General features: G+C 49.9%; 1 protein-coding gene across 2 annotated transcripts in view; it reads right to left on the reverse strand.

Moving 5' to 3' along the window:
• Positions 1-24,535, reverse strand: part of LOC146202360 (long-chain-fatty-acid--CoA ligase 5) — a 122,614-nt gene that overhangs the window by 48,861 nt on the left and 49,218 nt on the right. For both annotated transcript variants that reach the window (XM_084588126.1, XM_084588127.1), the window contains one exon: positions 5,008-5,177. In XM_084588126.1, coding sequence (XP_084444252.1) covers positions 5,008-5,177 — 170 coding nt within the window. The remainder of the gene's footprint in view (positions 1-5,007; positions 5,178-24,535) is intronic.

Genomic DNA, 24,535 nt, shown 5'->3' on the forward strand with positions numbered 1-24,535 from the left:
TATGTGTTTTCGATGTTATGTTTTCCAGAAAAATGCACGATGCGCTTGGCATCGATGCCTGCGCCTTTATACAGCGCAAGGAAAAAGGATGCCTGTAAATAGAGCGCGATGTACATGGCAATAAAAAAAAAGCGAACTGCTTTACATCGTCTGCCCCGCCGTGATCACAGCACCTGTACGCCCAAGGAGTGGCTTTCCCGCAGAGCCCCCCTGTAGACGCAAGGAGCGGCTTTCCCGTAGAGCTTGGAACATAATGGCGGACCTTCGCGCAACTCTGCTCCCTGCGGGAGCATATACAGGAACACTAGACCGCCGTAAACACCGCCGTTGTGGCCCCTCCTCCCGCATACCGTTCGCGAACGACACGGCGGATCGTTTGCACCGATGTCCGAAATAAAGCGTGCTAAAATTTGTTGGCGTCTGGAATACTGAGCCGAATATCAAGTATGAAGCCCTCGTGAGGATCGCTGACCAGCAGCAAATTGCTGGTAAGAGCGATAGCCGTGATACAAGCTAGTTTCTGCTCAAGCCAGCTGCCGCTGGTGCATTTCGGCTGATCCGATCTGCTCGTACTAGCTCTGCGATTAATGCGTCGGCAGAGTTAATCCTATAATTATTTTACTATGGCAGGATAGGAATCACTATAAGGCAGTTTCATAAGTAGACGATTTACGACAGCGTTGATCATGTGTCAAAGCGTCGACCCCCGCGGCTTCGAAGCGAAACAATGTAGGCCTAGCGACGACTAGGGACGGTCACGCACGGCGCCGGCGTTCGCCGCGCTCGCACGTTCCACCCCCGCGGTAATTGTGTAACGTACCTCAGCCTGCTCGCGGCATCCCGTGCTGCAAGCGTTACAAACTCGTGTACTTTCATAGCTAAGGCCGCGTATTTTTTGACGTTCTGCTCAGCAACAAGCCGTTCAAACGATACTGTAGGCAAGACAAGGCTTCAGTACGCAGTCGCTGCGCTGTCGGCCGTAATCGAAGACGTCGGGCGGCACCATAATCTATACATCGATCTTTAAACGTGATACAGAGGGCAAATGAATAACTTTGTGAAGCAGACCCGCTCGTACGTTTCGCGCACTCGGGCGCCGACGAGTAGCTTCCGTCAACAGACGCCGTCCCTCGGTTAACGCCGCAAACCGAGGTCGTCAAGCTCGGTTTGCGGTAACCCCGGTTAGTGGTGCAACCATGGTTTGGTCCGCCGTATAACATAGGATAACCACGGGTTCGCGGTTACACTAACCGTCGCTGCGCGAACTGGCGAACTCCTCAGGTGGGTGCGAGCGAGGACGGGTTGGCGCGAGTACTGCGAGTACCATGCGAGTACCGCCAGCGAGCGGGCGCGCGGCAACCGGAAGTTCGTCGAAGTGACGTATGTCTGGGCGGAGCTTTGAACTTGCTTGTATTCTTTGTTTTTTTATGGCTCCCTTCGGCGTACGAGTTGAGAGGGAAAATTGGAAGGGTCATTTTTAATCGCCGATATCTCTGGTGTTGCAGAAGCTAGATCGAAAATTTTTGCGGGAGAATGATGGGTGGTTCAATAACTATCAGTGTTATGGCGTTGTTTACCCTTCTTTGTGACCCCTTTCTGGGGACCTTTAAGGTCATTCTGTATTAATAGGACATCAGAATTATCAGATTGCCATGCACGTGGTATTTGTGGGGAGCACCAGTGGCTGATGGGCCGGAAGCAGGCTCTGTCACACTGGCCCTTGGGCAGGGTGGCCTCAGGTCAGGTAGCGATAATCCCCTTCCTACCGATTTCCTTTAGCCCCACGGCCGATTTCTTACATGGTGTGCGGCTGTGTTAGCCGAGGTTTGACGCCTCCGAAGTGACAGGTGAATAGAGACGCCACAGTGCTGGGCGGCTGCATTAGTTTAAACCACCTGACATCGTACAACATAAGGGCTTGTCTGAATCACGGAAAGTAGCCGGACCAGTTGGTACATGTTTCTTAGTAAAACAGCTCGCAGAGTAATGCGACACAGTTCCGCTACCCGTAAACGGGACATTTTGCCTCCATCAAAATCTGATCGGCGACCTCAGACTCGGGAGCCGAACGCCAAAGCCACTGCGGCGGGTACAACGAGCCTGCGACCTACGCATATAGTATATGCGCTGCTGTCCAGACCCTTATCTGAAACGATTTCGCCTCTGGCAATGCCAATGATTAGCGCTAGCATATGTCCACATTGTGCTTTAGCAATTGTTGCTTTCGCAATTGCTGACATTTATATTACTTTTACAATATCTCCGTTTCAACAGCTTGCCGAGACAGAGATGCTACCCTTTTCCATGTTTTCAAAAATGGTATAAAACAGTGGTTTCATGAAACATATACATACGTTAGAATTACTGATGCTTGATTTGACTCATATATTTTACTTCTGATACCGCTGAGTGCACCCACAAAGGGCCACAGTCCAGGGAAGGAGGACCTTTTAAGCAAAGGAGCCTACTGTTTCGATCAGGTACCAGAGATAGTCTGTGCAAAATGCTAGTGACACGTGCGCCGCAAAGCAAAGAAAATACAAATCAAAGCTCTCTTATTTATGTTCTCCTTCGGGAAGCCAACTTCTAGCTTCCCCGTTCCCTGCACTGGCCTGTCCAGCCGCAGCTATGACCCGCAGCTATGACGTATTTGTCGAAAACAACGTCCATTGCTCAGTCTCGCTGTCTGAGGGTGAAGGATGGGTGTCTACAGCTTGCTGCGCGCTTTTCCCTCGCCATGGCCGGACTGAATACAGCGGCGCGGGCTCCCTCGCCCTTTTTTCTTTTTTCGCGCACGCGGAGTGCCACGCCCCACCTCCCGCCAAACGCGGAGGAGGAAGGGGAATTTGTCTTGCGGAGGCGAGATGACCGGGAAGGGAGTGAAAAACCTTTGCGAGGGAACGAGAGGCCTTTAAAGGCCCACTGTCCACCCTCCGGTCGAAAATATTTTCTTCCTCAGTGACTGTGAGACTTCGCCCCTAGAACGCAAGGGCGCAAAATGTTTTTGAAAAAAGTAACTAATAACGCAGTTAACGCCACCGCAATCACCCGATTCTGTCATGCTTCTCTCCTTCCGTTCCCTCGCAAAGGTTTTTCACTCTCTCGCCCGAGGTCATAAGACAAATTCCCCTTCCTCCTCCGCGTTTGGCGGGAGGTGGGGCGTGGCACTCCGCGAGCGCGAAAAAAAAAAAAAAAAACGGCCGAGGGAGCGCGCGCCGCTGGATTCAGTCTGGCCGTGGCGAGGGAAAAGCGCGCAGCGAGCGGTAGACACCCATCCTTCTCCCGCCAGTTAGCGAGACGGACCAATGGACGTCGTTCGCGGTACGTACGTCATTACTATGGCCCGTCGGGCCAGCGCAGGAAACGGGGAAGCTGGCTTCACAAAGGAGAGCATGAGAGAGCTTTGAATTGTATTTTCGATGCTTTGCGGCACGCGTGTCACTGTAGCATTTTGCACAGACTACCTCCGGTGACTGATCGAAACACTGGGCTCCTTTGCTTAAAAGGGCCTTCCCTGGACAGTGGCCCTTTAAAGCGTCACTCTGAGAAATTCAGCAGGCAGAAACCATAGGCGCCGCGCTGTTCGCATTCATTTCTATCGCGATAGTCCTGAATATATTCCCAGCAGTATGCGAGAAGCGCCCGCTTCTAAGGCCCCGAACAAATGATGGTGCGCTGTGTGATGTCAGCGCACGTTAAAGAACCCCAGGTGGTCGAATTTTGAATTCAAGAGTCCTCCACTACGGCGTCTCCCACGGGCAGAGTCGCTTTAGGACGTTAAACCCATAAACCACACCAAACATGATGGTTTTCCAGCAAGCAGCATCTTTTCCGTGGCCGAAAATACTCGTCGCAAACATCCACAGATTTGAAACCACATTTTGAAGCCGCGACGTCGCGGACTAACGCTTTCTGCCCGGATGGCGTCTAGTAAGAAAAATAAAATAAAAGTAACGCGTCTCGAACAAATTCACTGGCGGTGCAGCGTTGAAGAGGATTCTAACGTCGCTAGCACAGCCTGAAGCAACGATTGAAAGACGTGCTAGAACGGCGCCGACGACCGATGGAGCGCCTACGTGATTGGCGGCACCTCCGTTGGCGACGCAGATGACAGTACGCTTGTGGCGCCTCCCGACGATTGCAGGTTCCCTATAGTCAGTCATTTGTATTTAATGTACAGCACATGCCTGCCACACATTGCCACCATGCATACTTAAAATCATCTCAACAGCCGCTAAATCAATGCTGAGCAATCTTCATTGACCTCGCCACTACGCCACTTGCAGTTGAGGTTTCAATACATTTTTCTGGGAAATATAAAAAGACCAGGCTTTCATTCCTAAAGAAAACAAAGGTCGATGACATGCTTACAACAAATGACACACTTCAGCCCACGCTTGACCTTCATGTCAGCTATCTGTAATGATAAGCCTGTGGGATAACACAAGAGCACACACTCTAAATAAGAGAGCCCCCACAAGTACTCCTCCCTTATCAGCCCTATGGGGGCACACAAGTACTCAAGACGCTTTTATCCCAATAGTTTGCAGTAGATAAGCCAGAATCCATTCAACGCTTCCTAGGCAGCACCTCATTGAGCAGAACCTGAAGAAGCCAATTAATTACCTTCCTTTTTTCGACTAAAACAGGATAAAGTTGCATAAAAGCGTGAGCCGCTCGAGTAATGTTGCACCACCAATGATAAAGGAGACGAGGAGTGCAAAGGTTCCTAAACAAAATACCCAGAAATGTGGCGCAACAAACAAACACAAGCGAAGAGGCACAACACACGTGCACCTCTTCACTTGTGTTTGTTGCGCCACATTTCTCGGTATTATGCAGCATCAACTAGCCCCTCAAGCTGTTATTTTGAGGTTCCTAAACAAGCACCCCTTGTGTTGGCATGCACCATTAAAGTGCCAGCACAAGCCCTGTGTTGTCGCAAGAAATAAATGCTGAACATAAGAATTTAATAACGACTATCGCAGCATAATGACCCGCCCTTACCGTGAGCAGCCTGCTCTGGTTGTCCAGGCTGACCGTAGGCTCGAAGGTGTTCGTCGAACGGCCAAACATGTAGGTGAGTCCAAGCGCCGCCGCCGCTCCCGCCGCTGCCGCCAGGCCGTGCACGCCGCCCACGTATGACAGGTATTCGCTCATCCCGAATAGGGATGGTCCTGCGACAAGAGCACCGCGATATTTCATTCACCATTCTTTTACCCCTGGCTCATATGCTTCACGCTAAATTATGCAGGGCCGATTTCGAGAGCTTATTTAAAAGCACGCCTTACTCCGACCAAGTAGAGTGCTGTCTCAGTGTCAGCAATATAGAGTAGCCACAGAATGCGGTCGCGCATCGTGACCTCCAGCCGCAGCAATCGCTTCATGCGATTCCCTCTGCCTGTGTCTATTGGCTTCATCAACTTGCTTAGGCGTGAGCAAGCCAAGTGAGTAGGCGAGCGCTGAAAAGTACGCCGACCTATAGCCTGTATAACGGCCTCATCGCGACTTTCAAGTCGAAATAGGTTGCCGGGGAAAAGCGCGAGATTTCAGGAGGCACCCGAGAAACGATAGCAGTGTTTCGTGCCCTTCACGCTGAAGCTTGCGGCCCTAGCCGCCTACCATCTCTCCCTCGCCAATGCTCGGCATCGCGATGAACTCGATTACGCATAAAATGTCCTTTTAACATTAAGTGGCTGAGCAGTGTACTTCCCGTCTAGACCTTATTGAAACACGTGATACACGCCCTGGTTAAAGAAGAGAAACAAGCAGGTTTGCTCGTATGTTCAAATTTGAAACTTGGTAAAGCATCTGGGTCTAGGCAAGTTGCGAAGCGCACAGAAAACACTGTTCACTATCAAATTAATTTCCACTCGCGTTCGAACGGTCTAAAGTCGGTACGACGTCATCATGTCTCATGAATACAATGCGCCGAGACGGCAGCAAAGTACAGTTTGGAAGAGCGAAATGCGCACTCGACACAAGTCGGACGCCACCCACACGTGCGTCGTCGCAGAGTGGCGTGTAATGACTGCGCACCTTGGCACCATCATCGACACAGGGGAACGCCAAGCAGGCGGGGAGAAGAGGAGGCTGGGATGCGGCGCCAGTTCAGCCAACCGAATCTTAAGCGAAAACGCGCCACTGCGGATGGACCGTCACGCCGAGCGTCACCCCCGCGACGCTCGAGGCGGAAGTGATGCCTCTCCCACAGTCAGTCCGTGACGCGCGTGCACTGAACGCTGGAGGAGGGCCGCGCTACGAATTTGAAGAGAAAGATGCGCGAGCACGGGCAACGCTTCTCAATGGCCCATGTTATGCGCTGACGCAGAGCCGCCGTGCATCGAGAGGCCTTCTGGAGGAAAAAATTGCGGACATGTTTCTGGGCGCGTGGCCCGAAGGGATTCCGGCATTCTCCCAACCCAACACTTACTTGCACAGCAAACCTCGTCGTTTCAGGAACCACCGCCATAAGCCGATTGAAACTAATCCAAATGCCAAGCGGCCACAAATGTGAAACGCTTCGCGGCTACCTCGAGGGACATTACTCACGAAAATTTGCCGAAGGAGAACGTTGCGACTTCGGAGTACTCATCGGAAACCAATCTAAGCCAGTGAATGGCACCGTGAAGTTCAAAATTTCCCCCGAGCTGCAGGCATTTCATTAACACGCCAGTAACAAGATGTTTGGAATGTTGCGCTACATTGCGGCAACACTTAAAACAAGAAAAAAAAATTATCACAACGATAATGTTTCGTGATTTTGTGCTAACGTGGTCTGAAATAAATGCAGATACCAACAGTGCGCTTAGCGCGGACACACACACACACACAAAGAAGAACCGGAGACGAATAAAAAAGTAAGGCAGCTAAATCTGCAAAACACGCACGGAGTCGCCAGAGCTGACGGTAGCGCGCACGGTGACGCTAGGAAGGAGGGAGGAAAAGGGGGGGAATGAGATAAGAATCTGCAGGCGTGTATAATGCACACACGGCGCGTGTAACAAAAGCACGGACAGGCGCATCCGCAGCCGGTGTACGCGGAAGATCAAGCTGCAACGCAAAATGCAGCGCTCATGCGCTTGCCCTGCGACCGTAGGACGGGCCATTGTTCCGCACTCGCGCAGGAAGTATCACCGCGAGAGCTCGCTAGCGAACAAAGCTGGGCACCCTAAAACGCTTGGTCTACGGAACTCCCCTGGCTCAACGATCGAACGCGCGGCTCGCAAGAGAGCTAGAAACTGCCGCTGCGAGAAATAAACAATTGAGACACAATGCGAAGACAGAACACTGGCATTCGATACTGTGGCCCTAAGGCGAGGCGGAAGACCCGACCAACAAGCGGCCCTGGGAACGCGCCAGTGTACGTTGATCTTCAGAACAGCGAGCAGTAGCAGGAGGCGCGAGAAAGCGCGGTCGACATGCCACGCTGCGCTACAGCTAGACCTGAGGAAACGTGTTTCGATCGAACTCACCATCGTTTACGCTCCGTATGTGCGAAAACGAGCGGAAGTGAGCAATTGTCTTCCTACGAACGTAAACGGTACTCGGCGTTGCCTCGGCAATCAAAGGACAACGCTGCGTGCGAGCGTCTCGAGGCTGCGATCAGCAGGGCGCGGGCGAAAGCGTCGTTCTATGTTCCAAGAATGCTGCACAGAGCAATACCACGCGGTCCTTGATCGCTAGGGCTGAGCAGCGTGAAAATGAGTGCAGGGGGAATACACAGCTGCTCCCAAGCGCTACACGCGCATGTCGTCAGCTCTGAGGGGTGCAAAGAAGCTGTGACGTCGCGACGTCAGTGCTGCGTTTGCACACGCGCACGCCGGCAATGATCCATCGCGCCGATCTTTAATTCCCGGCCAAGGCAGCTGAGACCCGCCCGTCCAAGCGCGCAGGGGACAACCGTGTGTACTCAGCGGATGTGCGCTGCTGAAAAACAGAATCGTTCATCATTCGCGGCGACTTCGCATCCGCCACATCTTCCGAAAGCGCGAGATGGACGAGTCAGAACCTCGTTTTACGAGCGGCAATCTTCCGATTCGTGTCGGCGGGCCACTCGAGCAGCCCTGCTACGCGAGACAAACCTCTTGGTTTGCCTGGATGGCTTTTAATGCCGCCCACATGTGCGCCCTTAGCGCACACGCCGTTAAATGCGCCCCCCCCCCCCCCCCTATATTAATATGATATGCCACTACAGTCCAGCTGACAGTTAAGCGAGAGAAGAAAACGACCATCGTTAAACCGAAAGGAAGGGGGGGGGGGGGGGGGGGGGGGATTCGATGCTATGCACAAGGTCTCGTTTTCCATACCTCGGTTCAAGCATTCTTGAAGCCACGGGTAGCGTAAGTGAGTTATCGCATAGCTCAGCTGTTAATGTTAATTTTCAACCTTACATACCGGCATGACCCCTTGAGTTGTTTGCACTCAAACTTTTTCTCTTTATTATGCAGGTTACGTTCTTTATTTCAGACAAAATGTGGAGCTCTAGACCACTAGGTGTGTTCTGTACAACGCATCAAAATCACCCGAAATTTGAAAACAGCAAAAAAGGGGCAGCCCCGCCGGGGTGGTGCAGTGGTAAGACGCCCGACTACTGTGCCGGAGTTCCCGGGATCGAATCCCGGCCTCGGCGGCCGCGTTTCGATGGAGGCGAAACGAAGTGGCTTCCGTGTGCTGTGCGATGTCAGCGCACGTTAAAGATCCCCAGGTGGTCGAAATTACTCCGTAGCCCTCCACTACGGCCCCCTTTCTATCCACTTTCACTCCCACCTTCATCCCTTCCCTTACGGCGCGGTTCAGGTGTCCACAGAGCAAGTGTGACAGATACTGCGCCTTTCCCTTCCTATGAACCAACCAACCAACAAAGGGGCAACTTTGATTCTCGTTTTCAGAAATATTACGGACGAAAAAATTGTTGCATTATATTATTTAAGATTATAAAAATAAATATGAAACCTATCGCTTTTCCTGAAAATTGCCAGTAATATATTTTCAATATTTGAATTTACATAATGCAATATTTTTTATTGCCTGATATTTATAAAGGCTTAGGATTGTTTTTAGTTGATTTCGATAAAAATTAAAGTCGGGGTAGTTTTTTTTTTAATTCAAATCAGAGTTGTCAATTTTTTTTATATACTCTTGAATTCCGGCTCATTTAATATGGAGAAAGAATTGACATCTATAGAGCTTCAAATGCTTCCAGAAATAAAGAACAATGGCGTGGGTAATGTAGACAAAAAGTTTCAGAGGCAGCGTGCAAGAATGTAGGGCTGAATGCTGGCAATCTTCAGGACAAGCGCTAGGTTTTATATTTTTTATAATTTTAAATAATATAATGAAACATTTTCTTTTTAGTTTTTAATATTTCTGAGGTATTGAGGATTCTTGACAGGGATTTTAACAAAAACCAAAGATGTTTTTTGTTTTCTAGCAGGAATCAAAGCTGCCCATTTTTTCCTGTTTTCAAATTTCGGGCAACTTAGACGCCTTGCGCAGAACACTTTTGGCAATCTAGAGCTCCGATTTTTGTTTCAAATTTAGAACGTGACCAGTATAATGAAGAGAAAACGTTTTAGTGCAGACATCTTGCCAGTATGTAAGGTTAAAAATGAACATCTTTGCACCGCGTCGCTTCTGAAGCAAAGTTTGCGATTTTCTAATAAATAAACTGCAACAATAAAACGGGTTTTTAAGAGCTTTTATAAAAGTAAACGTGGCATAGAATTAGTGCGTATAAAATAATAGAGGACAATATCTTAGTGCGGATGTAAAAGGACTCCAAACTTGCAACGTTTCGAAATGGCAAAAACGGCGATTTTCACCTCTAGTGATGCACGTTCTTTTTTTTTTTTTTTTTTCCCCGAGGAATCTACGCCGTATCTTGCAAAACTAAGATTCATTACTTTGTGTCGAGACATTCGCCCACCAATAAAGATTTCACTGAAAGCAAAAAAAATGGTCATGGGACCTCGATTAGCGTTCTTATCTGAATACACCCATAAAATAGAGAGAGCCCTTCCAGCACATGCAAAGTAAGCGGAAAAAAAAAGGCCCGAATCCCACTAAAAATTCATCCCAAACTATGCCGCGGCAGCAACTCCCAGGGCGGCTCGCATGTCCGAGAGGAGGGCCTACTTTGTGAGTATACATCGGCTTAGAGCACGCCGCACTACAGGGCAGCGGTTATGGAACCAGCTGCTGTCCCGATAATAAATTCCGCACAACGGAAACCGGCTCCCCTGTCTCTACACACGACGCCAACCAAAATGAGAAGAAACGGCATCCGGATGAATCACGCGAAATAGCCAGCTGCAATGCGTCAATCACTGCAACGAAGCAAAATGTGACAGTGGTAATGCGCAAGAGCTGCTTGGCCTAAGAGCCCCACGGATAAATTATTTAGGCCTGCAAAGGTCGAAAGCCCATTTCCCTAAGCATCTCAGAAAAGCGCGGAAAAAGTGAACATTAAGCCAGGAAAAGTCCCACTGGGGCACTGGGGATCAAACCGTGAACCTTCTGCATACGCCAAGTGAATCATTTCAGCCACTTTGGCCGTGACATGAAAAAGCAAAGGAAGCACGGGAAACCCCGAACTGCGACGAAAGACAAACGCAGTAAATGCCAAAGGGTTAGACAGAAAACTTGTCGCGCATTACGCCATTACATTTTTTCTAGCACACATCGCAGCAAGAAACTCAATAAGGTGTTTTAACTAGCGCACTTAATCTTTCTCAAAATGGTAGTTGCCAGAAACAGGTTGGCAGAGATTACTATAAGGTGCCTCGATGCGCGCCCGCTCTCCAGACAGCGAGTGCCTGAAAAGAAGCCACGCACAACAGCTATGGAAGGAATAACCGCGCCACGCAGACAATCGACGGTCACAAATAAAAAGCGAGCCCTGTTAAAGAGAGGAACGGTTGGCTTACAAATCCGTAGACGCATTTTTCGGTGTGAAAAGCCTCAACCAACCCACGCGCTACCCGAATACGGCGAAAAAAAGTAAAGGCAATCGCACGATGTAAAAAAAGGCAGCCGCGCTGCTTTTGCGCATTTACCGTAATGATCAATGTTTCCCATTCGCACAGCGAGCTATATTACCACGGTATGCTCAGTACCAGTATGCGTACATGCAAAAGTGTAGGAGTATATAATACGCTAATTCCTATACGATCTGAGCGCTAGTGTTCGGCCGCAGTTTGCTATCAAAAAGAAAACAACGGAAATCAAAGGGGGGAAAAAAAGGCAATGAAAAATGAAAGGGCAAAACGGTTTTGGAACCACAGCTAAGATATATAGGAGATAAAGCAAAAAACGGCCAAACGGATAACGGCCAAACTACATATCATTCCCCGTCGGACGAGAATGAGGCGCTAATGATTGAGCAGTACGCACACAATAGATGCTAAACGAGAGAATACACGAGAAAGGAAGAGCTTATATTCTCCACACGCAACAACACTTCGCGTCTCCGTGAAAGAGTGCAAGAGCGCACTCGGCTCAGATCCCCCTCCCCATTCCCCGAGACTGTGACAGCCCGAAAAAAGCGAGCGTCGTGCCCGGAGCCCAAGCTGCAGAAAATTGACCCGTTCCTTTCTGCCTCTCACACGGGCTGTGGTGCGTTTGGGAAATCAAAAGCGCCGACGGACATCGACGACACGAACGAGAAAAGCACGGCGCTGCAGACCTTTCCTAACCCTTCCGCCACAAGAACGCACGGCGGCGACTGAAAACGAAAATAAAGTTATCCGCACAGTTACAGTCAAAAAGGCAATGTATGATTCCCAAGTGCACTCTTGCCGCTTTGTTCGACGAAGCGCCAAGGACATTCAATGCAAAAACGCGAGCACATTTTTCTGAGGAGAAAAAAAAAAAACACCGCAAGCTTCTGTACTCATCATTCGCTCTTTCGGTTCCTGCTACGAGCATCAAGACGAACCGCCGAAACGTGGTCACAGGCACGAACATGCATGCACGAAACTCGGACAGCGGTCAACAGCGTAAAGCTCCAGGGCTAATCCAACCCACCGTCCGCACTTGGGAAGGCATTGATGCCGCAACGAGAAATGCCAAGAACGAATTCACGCCCGAAAGGCAGGCACGCGCGTGCGCAGGTCTTCTTTCCTCTACCTCACGAATCCGACTCTGACCGACCGAAAAAAAAAAAGTGCTTAAAATAAAAAGCAGTCCCATGCTCCGGACAGCTCAACGCAAACTGCGGTACCGCATAGCACGCCATGTGACCGCGTGGAGAGGAGAGAATTCGAGGCAGGCATACCAACAGCCTATCCATGCACCGGCTGAAGGCGATGTCTGCAAACGCAAGAAATCGTGGAGATTGGACACGTAGTACGGTCGCAAACGCAGGTGGGCGCAAATTACAGACCCGCACATGTACCAGCTGTTGCCGGACAAAATGTGATGACGCGCGATTACGCTTTGCTGCGAAGGTCGCTTCGAAACAAATGACGTACTATTCCATCATGCTAGCGGGCGTCGACGTTATGACCAGTTTAAACATTACCGCCAATATTCGGTTAATTCTGTCTGACTGACGGCAGCACGCAGTTATCGTCACATAATGGTGCTAGATAGTGACGTGTATACGAAGCTAAGGCCCGCTACTGAGTACTGCGCATTCATCAACACTTGTACAGCCTTTGTGAACTCATAAGTGCACATAAGCACGGCGAGGCAACGGCCGGCACCCTTTGCAACAGATCATAGAGACGTTAAAGGAAGTTACGTTCAGACTGCTCGTGCCCAACTTTCACTGAAGCGTCTCGACCGCATCATCCGCATGAACCAAGGAACTGCGATTGGAGCTAGATATCGGCTTAAAAGCGCTTGAAACAATGTAGCCGTGCGCAGGAGCGCTCGAATGACAGCACAAGGAGCACTACATTCAAGCTTACCGGCACATTCTGAACGAACGAGATGTCGTAAGGTAAGTTTCCTGCAATGGATGCTATTACCGGTGAGGAAATGTGGTGCGCCACTGTGAGCCTGAGCCGAAATGGCAGTCTATACAAGTGAAGAAATGCGACTCCACCATCGTAGAAAAAAGAAAAAAATTCAGATGTTGCACTGCCATTCGGGAAGCGAAACGAGCCAGCCTTCTGGGTCTCTTCGATCCTTACAAATCAAGACGGCCTAAACAGCAGCCTAGCCACCGCAGCTATAAGCTAATGGCAAGATTTTGTCAGGCTATAGAGAAGGGAAGAGGTGTTTCTCTATCAGTACCAAGACCTAAACAAAGCTAAACACCACGCATATTTCGGCTGCGATGTGCACCCATATTCGGGTATGGCGCGTTGGGACTTGGCCACATTGAGGCTGACGTGGGGAACATTTTGCTGCTGGTAAAATGGCACAAAAGCGCACGCAGGGCATGGCGCTCTCAAGTTCGTTCTATGTGCTGCAGTTCGACCGCTATAAAAAACTGAATAGCCCAGAAGCCAATACATTTTAATATATTTCAAGCAACAGTGAAATGCGTTCCATTCCATTGCCGCGCAGTTTATGACGAATTGAAACATATTGCATGGGCATGTGGCCTGCAATTGAAATAAAAATAACTTTTTTTTTTACCGCGATCGAGTTTGCAGGTAAAATCGCCTACTGAAAAAAAAAAAAAAAAAAAAGAGAGAGAGAGAGCCGATTAAAGTGCCGCGCGCTGACGTTGCACCCACGCAGTGAGGCACGCGGTAGCTGCATTTCGCCTCTGTTAGAACGTGGCCGTGAAACGAATGTCCGTCGTTCAGCTACTGAACCACTACTGAATTCTGCAAAACTGAAGCGGGGAAACGAGACACGCAATGGAGACTCAATGAAACACTTTGTCACTGCAGTGAAATCAAGTTCGTGCGTATTTAAAACACGAGCAGCAGAGCAATTTTCTTCTTCCAGATTAATTTCGCAGACACTGGAACAATGTGCAAACCGAAGATTATCGAGCATTTCGGTCTTGCCCCATAAGAAAAAGAACATGCAAAAGTAGCAGCGTCACAGCTCTTGTCCTCCAAATCATCGCCGCCTGTGCACACTGCAAGTATGTCGTGGCCCCTCCAAGCATCCCTTCAGCACTGGGGCCACTGCGCAGGAGATGCGGCAGCTGAGGATCACGAAAGGATAAGGTGGCGTAACTCTACCCGCAGCGCCCGACAGCATACTCCTGCAAGAGCCGAGTACGCGTCAAGGTACGAGTGCGCACCCGCACACGTACTCACTCGCACGAAGTCCACGCGCTTCACGCAGTTGCAGAGCCGGTACGAGTGCGCACCCGCACACGTACTCACTCGCACGAAGTCCACGCGCTTCACGCAGTTGCAGAGCCGACTTGCGTTCAGCGAAGATGAGCGCGCAGCGAACACCTCTAAGAGATGCGTTGCGGCAAGATGAAGACCTCAATCGCAGCTTCGAATTCGGTGCCTTCTTAACCAAGCTTCGCAATGTAAGGATCGTCAGTTGCCCCGGTGTCCAATACAGGCAGATCTCGACCTCTACATTCAGCGCTCCAAGCTCTATCGCTGACAGGAAGAATGCAGAGCGGAGCGATAGCCAGACAAGAGAAAAAGGGGGGAACAATCACGCGACGTCTTGAACCAGCCGCTCGCTCCTCCGTCCAATTTCAGGAAACGAAAAGATAAACTTGGTCTCCGCTAACCTCCCCCCTTTCCCGGCAGTTTATCAAATAAAAAGGGAACTCGCCGACAAGCCGAAAGCTGGTTCCAGTGGTGCGCCTACTGCGCGGGCTCACGGTTTGCAAATGAACCCATGTCGGGAACCGCAGTAGCGTCAACTGCCAGTTTGCTGTCACCTTCGACACGGGCCGTCAATTTCCTTATATGAAAACCGTTGCTCGTTGCCCGATGTTTCAAACACAGAACGCATCACCGTGGCATAACGCACGGCCAGTGAACGCTACAGGACTGCATTCCAGCCATTTTGTAACCCCCTGTAATACTATACCGAAGATGGCTATCAGGTGGCAAGATGCGTCCGCACAGCTTTAAGCAGGGGACATGTGTGCGAAAGCTTGACCGGCGTGCCGCAGCGAATGTCGCTTGCGATTGCGAACTGCCGCCGCAGTGAGAGCAGGGACACACGGAGGAGTACTGTGCGTCCGGCGAGCGAATTGCCTCAAGCTCTGTTCACAGCCGGTCTCACAGTGCAGCAGAGTGTGAACAGTGCTTGTCTTGATGAACTTCACGCTCGAACAAGAAAAGCTAAAACAGCGATGTTATCCGAAGGATTGCCTGCTATACTCAACAGCGTGCCTGCACACGCACGAGGCTTTCGGCAACGGTGCCACCCGCGCACGTGCCGGACGACGAACAGCGTTGCCTGCCCAAGACTGTCCACGCTGCGCATATTATTTAAACGCACCTCTTCTGTGCGCGTACAAAACCAAAAGAGCTCCTGCATAACCGCGACAAGCGCACAACGCAAGCTCGGCGAGGAGCATTAGAGCTTTAAAGCACCCCTCTCATTGCTACAGCTTATGAATCTACCCGACACCGTGTTACAGAATGGAAAGGTAATGAGCTCCGCCCTCAGTTTTGACATCACTGTAACGTGTACCGTGCCAATGACCGCGCCAGCTGCGCAATGCGTGTTGTAACGTTGTAGAAGGCCTCCACATAGAGCGCCTTGCAGCGCAACGACGAGAGCGCACCGCGGCAGCCACCACGGTAACAAACATGGCGGCTCCTATGCTACAAAACAATCCAAGCATTTTTCCATAATCGAAATGCCGCTCCAATTGAACATAACCAGCGTAGTTCGGCCTAAGCAGCCGATCGCCTCCACATCTATTCAAGCTACACATGCAGCTGTCGCTCCCCGAAAGAACATACCGCTCAACTCAAACAATGTCTGGACTCGTCGTCGCCGGCGACTCTCGCGTAAAAATTCGTGTCACCTTCCATAGCCCCTAATTTCGTCCACTAACCTCCAGATGGAGGCGCTTATTTCTTCGTTGGCAGACGCAGCTGTTCACCATCGCGATATGACCGATGACACCACAGCTAACACGGCGGCAGGGTCGCGTGCCTTCCACTATACCTCAGCAAGCGCCCTTCATAACTTCGCAGCCGCTTCGAAATTCGCGGCACCCTATAAATAGCTACGGCAACAATGACTCCAGGCAATGCTAAATCAGTGCACCGCGCCCGCGGAGGGCTTGAAATATGGGAGAGCTGCCAAACGAAACAGTAAATACAAACAAGAAGAAGAACAGCTCGCGACACTGTATGCAGCAAGCCCGGCGAATTAAAGGCTAGGGAAAACTCAAACACTCGAAATCATGTAAACCTAGAGGCTGGAAAAAATATATATATATCTCTGAAGAGCCGCCCTTCACTCAAACGCTCCCTGTAAGCTTGAGTTGAAAGTACCACAAAGCTGAGCTAAGTCTGTACACAAGAGGGGAGATTCCGGGGTTAGCCCTTGTACACACAAACACGACCTCACGTGAAGCGATGGTGAGAGGCCCGCGGAGCAGCAGCCACTGAAGGAAAAGAACGGGAATAGCTGACACAAATATATGGGCGCAGGAATAATGCTCCACAGCAAAGAATTCGACGCCCTCGTTTTTTGGGGTTTTTTTTTTTTTTTTTTTTTTGCTTTTATAATTATTGACGCTCGGCATTCTGCTACCCTAGCTTTCACAATGCTTGCTACCAAAGCAAATCTTTCCTATGAAAATAGTTAAAGGCTTCAGTCAGGAGGCGAACGGAGCTGGAAGCTTTGAGCTCCGACTGTCACTCTGACACTTTTTTTTTTTTTTACTAAAAAAATATGAATGCTTCCAATCAACCACCACGTTTTGTTTCCAAAACTGTCGCTTAGTTGCACGCATTGAATTGGGAAAAGTGTGTTACGAGAACCCAAGGGCTCCAACCGAACGCGCCTAAAAAAGCCAGAAGCAGCCCGCCTGAAATCCAGCTAGGGTAGTCCACGGTGTCCAGTACAAGGCTACGATGACATAAGGAGTTCATTTGGAAAACGTACAAACGGTGCACACTAGCTGCACTAGGCGTCTCTCATAGCCTGAGCCGCTTTGGGACATTAAACCCCACAAAACCAAACCAAACTACGTGCACTATAGTATTGTGAAGCAAGTACACAGCATACCTCCCACATGACTCCACGCACGTACTCAGGTCTAAACTTCTAAATGAACACAGATCCATTAGATACATGCAACTGGTTCCTGTCAAGCTTTCTTACCTTTTTGTTTTTTTGTTTAATCTGGTGTTGTTTACAGGGTTTATGTCCCAAAGCGATGGGCTATGAGGGACGCTGTAACATTGAACTCGGGATAATTTCTAGCACTTGGAGTTTGTTTTCCTTTTTAACGAGCACTGTCATCGCATGGCACACGGGCACCATATGTTTCGCCTCTACTGAAATGGAGCCGCCGAGGCTGAGGCCAAACCCAGGCGCCCCGACTTCGCAGTCATTCAATAATCACATTAGCTGACGTGACAGATTATGTGTCGGAAGTATGTAGATATGTGCGCACACGGTTGATGATGGCATTAGCAATGATAATGACGGTGCACTTAGTACATGACGATAATGAGAGCAAACTTGATGCACCGTGTACGCCAGCCACGCTCAGGCTTTTACATTTCTGCAGTGTAGATTCCACAGAGCTCTTAAAATTTTTGTTTTCTTTCCCGAACGCACAAGGCGATGTTTTGAAGTTGGCACGTAAAGTAGCGTTTGCTCAGTTACAACGGATGAGAACTCCGACCTCTAAAAAAACAGGCCTTAGCAAGGAAAACTGCACGTGGAAAGAAGCGCTCTACGTACTCCTTGTAACACTTATGCTGCATCCGTTTTCTCACCAAAAACAAAATACCACTAATTGCATCGTAAATGCATGTAAACCAAAACCGCAAGCTGAAAACACTATCGCATCCCCATTTCCGGTTTTCCTTTTAAATTCACGGTTGACAAATGACTTCAGTAAGCGAGCGCAGAATTGATACGAAACGAAGTGAAGATAAAGTGGACCAGAAAGAGAGCGAGCCACAAAATCTCGCAACGTCGTTTTTCTGTGCATAAGTGGCGCTAGCCTACTTGATGAACAGAATTCACAGCACTGAATTTCTCTAAAAGCCCCCCCCCCCCCCCCCCCTGAGAACACTGTACAGCGTCCATGTGCAATGCAATTGTGGCTGACTGACTTTATTGGTCTGTGGGGTTTAACGTCCCAAAGCGACTCGGGCTGTGAGACGCCTTAGTGGAGGACTCCGGCAATTTCGACCCCCTGGGGCTCTTAAACGTGCACTGACATCGCACAGCACACGGGCGCCTTGCTTTTCGCCTGCATCAAAAAGCGGCGCCGCGGCCGAGGTTCGATCCCGCATCCTTGGGAACAGCAGTCGAGACTTTTTTTTTTTTTTTTTTTTTTTTTTTTTTTTTTTTTTTTTTTTTTTTTTTTACTGATAACAAGGGAATGCTACGCATCCCATATCGAAACCAAGCATCGAAAGCCTGTTGGTTAGATGACCACTGTACATAGCCCATGAATTAAGCGCGCATTTCGGGCTGACGCATATCCGTTTTCGTCGCCCCCTTTTAACATGCGCGTACACTGACCTACTTGGCATGCATCCTTCAGCTACAGCGCTAGCCGTCCATTTCAGCGCAAAGAGTTCGGCCATCCTCCTCTCGCGCAGCTCCGGAGCGACACGCGACCTATATTTACTCGAGGGTAAAATATAGGTAAACTCGTCTGAGAAAACTGGCACCGGCCAACCGGCGCGTAAACAGCCCTTCTCAGAACATGCCAGGTTGACACATTAGCGCAGAGCAAGCCACACTTGGAAGCAGTCAAAAGAGATAGAGAAGTAGTAAGGCTTTCGCCATCAAAGTGACTCATGTGCATTGAGCATTGCGCACTTCACAAAGACCGCCGGCACAACGGGCGCCGTTACGCGCGGTTGTTTGCCTTCCGCAAATATGCATAGCGTCGACGACCCCCGCCGCGTTCGGCAGCGTGCCAAGCTTCTTGCGCGGGCGCTTCATCGTGCGCCGCCTCCCTTCGACAGAAACAAGGTTATGATTCGGTAATTGCACGGCGTGTCCACGCCACTGGCCCGCACGCGCAAACTGCTCGCTGTCTTCAAGCGGCCTCTTCACCTGCCGCCAGGGAGCCTCGGCGTCATCAAGCGGGGGGGCATCCAGACGCACGGCCAGCTGCTGCCGCCGCGCTGGTCTGGGCCAGCCGGCGAACGGGGCCAGCCAGACTTGTCTATAGCGGGCAGGAAGCCTTTATTTTTGGGACCGGGCCACCTACTGTGCCTGCCGCGCGCCGATTCGAGGGCCAGCACTGTCGGTTGGACTAGACGAGTTTAAGGCCAGCAAGGGGTAAAACGACGGGAAGGAAGCCCAGTTGGCTTGCGGCTGATGATAGCCGCGGGCTTTTCCCGCAGGAACGAGCATGCGTCAAAAGGCTCCTCGAGGTTGAGGCGAAAAACTGCTTCGGCCGGTTACTTTACACGCCCGTCTTCCTTTACATGACGGGAGGGCCAGAAATCACGCCACCACCGGTAGCACACGGAATGTTAAGCTAGAACAATCACCGTTTGTTAATGTTCGAGGCTAGCGTGTCAATCAAATTCAGGAGCTCCGCTCGCCAATGAAACTGGTTTGGTTTATGGAGTTTAACGTCCCAAAGCGAATCAGGCTATGAGAGACGCCGTAGTAGAGGGCTCCGGAAATTTAGACCACCTGGAGTTCTTTAACGTGAACTGACATCGCACATCACACGAGCGCCTTGCCTTTCGCCTCCATCGAAAAGCGGCCACCACGGCCGGGATTCGATACCGTATCCTTGGGTGCAGCAGTTAAGCGCGCTAATTATTGCGGCAACGCGCTGGGGTTCGCCAGCGAAACGCGCTATCGATGAAAAGTTCGAGTCGACAGCGAACCAGACCTAAGTCGTCTTTTTCGGACCCTCTAAAACGCGCAACTTTCAAGAGACGAGAAAATTGCCCGGCATTCTATTTTGGATAAGTAATTAAGACCTCCTCTGAAAGAGTCATGACGAGCTTATCGGGGCGCATGCCTTTCTTGTTCAGCTAATTGTTGCCCTACCGCCTTGTGTCAAGACGGGGGACAGCCAAACTGCATATCTCAAGCTGGACGATGCCTCAGTTTGCCGCCCACAAAAACAAGTTAATTGCATCTCGCTTCTCTGATACCCTAATCCTTGACCTCGCTGCTATACGTCCCGAGCAAGCTTGCATGACGCCGCGATACGCTAAAGTGCTGAGAAGGGCACGAGGGCCAGAACAAGCAGCGAAATCACGCCACCCCCGGTAGCACACGGGACGGCCGAGCAGGGGAGCGGAACAGCTGATGACCTGTCAGCTGGCGCAGACCACGGAAAAGCGGCTCGTCTTTCCGCGGTGCCTCTCAAGATAAGACGCGTGGCGCGCGCCCGTCCCCGGTGATCGCCAGTTCCGTGCTCGCAAGGAGGCAGGGCACGGGGGGCCGCCGCCGGAAGATAAAGGCGTCGCACCACGCGACCTGGAGAGCAACGTCTGTCGATAATCTACAGAAGCGCCTGAAATAAGTAATCTATCCGTTCCTCCGTCAGCGACAAATGGTACCAACGGGTGCACCCAGTCACAATCGTCAGAAAGCGAGCTGATAATAAGAACGACCCTGAACCGCCGCAGAGGAAAAGTAGGGCGTAGGCTTGAATAACGCACTTCCGACAGCCGTCGTAATCGCGAAGGCGTGGGGCGAGACACCCGGGCGCGCGCCTCCGGTAGTGACTGACAGAAATGCGAAACCTACGTCACCTCAAGGCTCAACGCTTTCCCTCTCCATGCTCTGCATACTCGACCGACCGACGCTTATCGCTAAGTGCACACGAAACCGTCGCCAACGATAGCCGCTCGACGACAATATGTGTGCGTGTAAAGAGGCCCTTGACTCGTACACACGTCGCATTCCTCCAACTACGTCGAGAGCTAGCACGGTTCTCTCGAACCGGCCAGGATAGCTCCCGACGCGGAAATGTGCCGAAGTCGCACACATACTAGTACTCCTAGTATTCGCTTAGGCATTTATGCGTTTAATGAAATTGACACATCCGTTAAGTGACCTTGAGAGATACCACGCCCTTCATTTCTTATAAACCAATTTACAATGGAAGCGAAAGCTTCACTACGCTAGGTATAGCAGGCTTCGTATGACGCTAAATTTGGCCTACAAGTGACCTTGACCTAATTATGTGTGAATGTCCCCCATTACGTGATGTTACCAAAATGTATATTGCGCTTTCCTTTCACCAAAGCCTAACATAAACGGAGAGTCAGCCCTGGGTTGCGCGATGTCCGCGCGCGTTAAAGGCCCAGAAGTGGCCAAATTACTCCGTAGTCTTCCATTATAGAACCTCTTTCCGCTTCCCCTCCCATCTTCCTTGTCTGAAGTGTGACAGATATTGCGCCTTTCCTTTCTTATAAGCCAATGTACAATATAGAAGAAAAAAATATGAAAACATGACCTTGACGTGGTTAGGCGCATACTCCGTTTCATACATCAAGTGCAACACTGCCAAAGCTAGAGCTCGTGTTTGCGCTCCCCGCATCCGCAATAAAAAATAGCGCCCGCTCTTGACGAGAGGAAATAATAGTTGCTTTGTCTGGAAACTTAATATATCCTTAATATGCCATCAATTCCATAAAAAGCACCTTTTCTTAGGGAGAAAGGATCGGATTCGGTGGACTTGTATGTTTTGTTTGTCGTTTTCGTTCGTGTCGCGTTTACGCTGCCCTTGTCAGCGGTGCCCTACGTGCTGCGCTACGCAGCGACCCCGATTGCCTCTTCGGAGCGGATTTTTTCTGTAAGATCCGCACTTCGAAGATGTCCAGGCACGCGAAGCAAGTTATTGCAAACGTGTATGCTCGGAATAGAGCTCATTTGCGCAGAAACCACTCGGCCACAAAACGAGCGCGTAGTGATACGCCTTTTTTTTTTTCTTGCGGACTACTTGCGTAGCTTTCGTTGCGTTGCACCTGATGTATAAAACGCAGTATAGGTGTCCACAACTCCGCGGCGTTCACTCAAAAGTATGAGGCTCGTTCCTTTCCCCAAAACCTAATTTAAATAAAAATGACAAAAAAAAAAAAACCGCGGATTGAAAAGCGGGTGTTAAAGGGGCTATCACTGCAACACTCACAGCTTTCGCTCTATCACTAGATTCAAGCCATGTTTAAACCCCCACAATTATTTTTTTTAAGACAATTTTTACCAAGACCATAACGACAAGTGGCTTTACATTGATGAGGTGGCTACAATGTTGCACACAAATTCCCGTCATTTGTGATGATATGAGCCATCGCCAACGAGGGTGATGTCATGTTCCACACACTTTTTTTTCTTTTTCCAGCACAAGAACTCCGCGTTAATACGTGGAGTTGCCACCGTTGCAAAGCCCTGTAGAGAGACTATATCGAAAGGAAGATCTTATGCCTTTCACCTGATTCTACTTCAGCCCACACCACTTGCGTCCCTCGGGATTGGCTGGCTGGAAGCTTTCACGACCACGTCAGTTCTAACTTGTGGCCTCCCAGCTCTCCAGATTTAAATCCGCTCGAATACTATGTCTATAAGCCGGCGTTGCGAAAGAGGTCAACAAAAATCCACATAACACCAAAAAATCGCTAATGGCCGCCATTGCGGACTCTATCCCTAAGGACCACCTGATCCGATCATGCAGGTCGTTTCCGAAGCCGCACTTAATCGGTTATTGTTGCAAATGCGGTATTCATTGAGCAATTGTGCAAATAAACACTAAGGAAGGTCGTTGCCAAAGTTTGGTGAAAATATGAATTTTTGGCTGGAGATATGCTCTTCTCCGTGAAGTCAGCATTGTGTTCTCAAATACCTCGCACACCCGATACATTTCCTGCAGCACCGTGACGACATAACTGAGAGTGAAAAAAATAAAAAAAAGGGGGGGGGGGGGGGGGGGGGGGGGGGGCATGCACACAAGCGAACATACAACAATGGATAACACTTTCTGCAAGATATATGCCAAAGGGAAAAAAGAAAACAGAGCATCAACTGTGTATTGGCATGCGTCAAATGTACTGGTGGTAACATGCAAGGACGGAATAAAAGACGGTAATATACAACGCTCGTCAGTGGCCAGAAAAGACAGCCGCGAAAACAAAACAATGCGCGAATAAAAAAAAATAATAAGCAGCAGTTCGACGCATGTTGACACACAGGTGCGGAAAAGCAATGCCAGATCGCGCGCAGATGTCACGCTTCCGCGCGGAAGAAACTCGAGCAGCGAACACCTCCGCTGAAGGTGATGTACCCGCAGATCGCAATCGACAGTGCGCACACGAAAAGCACACTGCTTGTGGCCCATGCCGACAGAAGCCGTGTGGAACATGTGCGCTGGCTACCCCTGTGCGCTCACTTGTGTTACTGAGGAAGCAGCTGGTGTTTTGTTCCTTCACTCCGGAAACCGAACAGCGTCGCTACATCCCTTCAGTTGTTAGAATGTTTACAATGCTCCATATGCGGTCACAGATGGCAGAGCTTATTACAACCCAAATGTGACGCCGTAGATGAGCTGAGCATCAAAGCCAGCAATCGGCGATTATCTGAACAAAATGCGGAATGAAAGAGCAGCTGCACGCGAAATTTCCACGTCAGTAAAATATAAAATCACGTCCCTGAAATATTGTTTCGCCGCAACGGAAGATTCTCTTTCTTCCCCGTCGTAGCCTTCGACAGACACGAACTGCACAAGCAAAGAAACACTAATAGCAACTTCCCCTAGTCACTGACACTACGACCAATGCTAGCTTATTTCTCAAACACACCGAGTCGTGCGCTAAAGAACATTCTGTGAAATTTATTCAACAAATTTAGTTAGCAGCGCTGTGTTATCTTCCGCCTTTTTTAAAACATTAAAGTTATTCTAAAGGACACGTTTGGTGCATTACGGCTTCAATTCCTGCCACGCTACTGCTACAGTATAGTAGCCATCATGAAGGGCGACCCTCTTTTTTTTCTTATTTGCAGTGCGCGTGGTCAATGCTTGACTCATTGAATGCTTATTTTTGTATAACTAAATCTCTCCTAACAGAAGACCAACTCGCAAAGAGGCGTCAATACATTCGGTAGTCACCACAAAGACAATCTCACAGGATTCCAATTGCTGCAAAAGGGCAAAATGAAAGGGGTCTTAGCGGGAATTTGCAAAGACTGTGCGCCCCAGAGGAGAAAGAAACAAAAATCCAACCAAAAATCGTTTCTTTAAATGCAGTGTTCAGCAGAGCTTTAAATCTGGTAAGTAAAACGCAATGACAGTCGGTGCTGTCACCGACAAGTCGGCACGTCAAACCAAACTGTGACAAGTATTGAACGGCTGTCGTTGTGTGAAATCCTCAGCTGCCGGGCCCAGTCCAATTTCAGTGTCAATGCTAATGGCGGCACAGCAGCGCAAAACGTTTATTCGACACACAGTGAACCACGTCGGCGTTTATCG

Source organism: Amblyomma maculatum, chromosome 1, assembly GCF_055883805.1.
Source record: "Amblyomma maculatum isolate TAMU_Amacu chromosome 1, ASM5588380v1, whole genome shotgun sequence".
NCBI lineage: Eukaryota > Metazoa > Arthropoda > Arachnida > Ixodida > Ixodidae > Amblyomma > Amblyomma maculatum.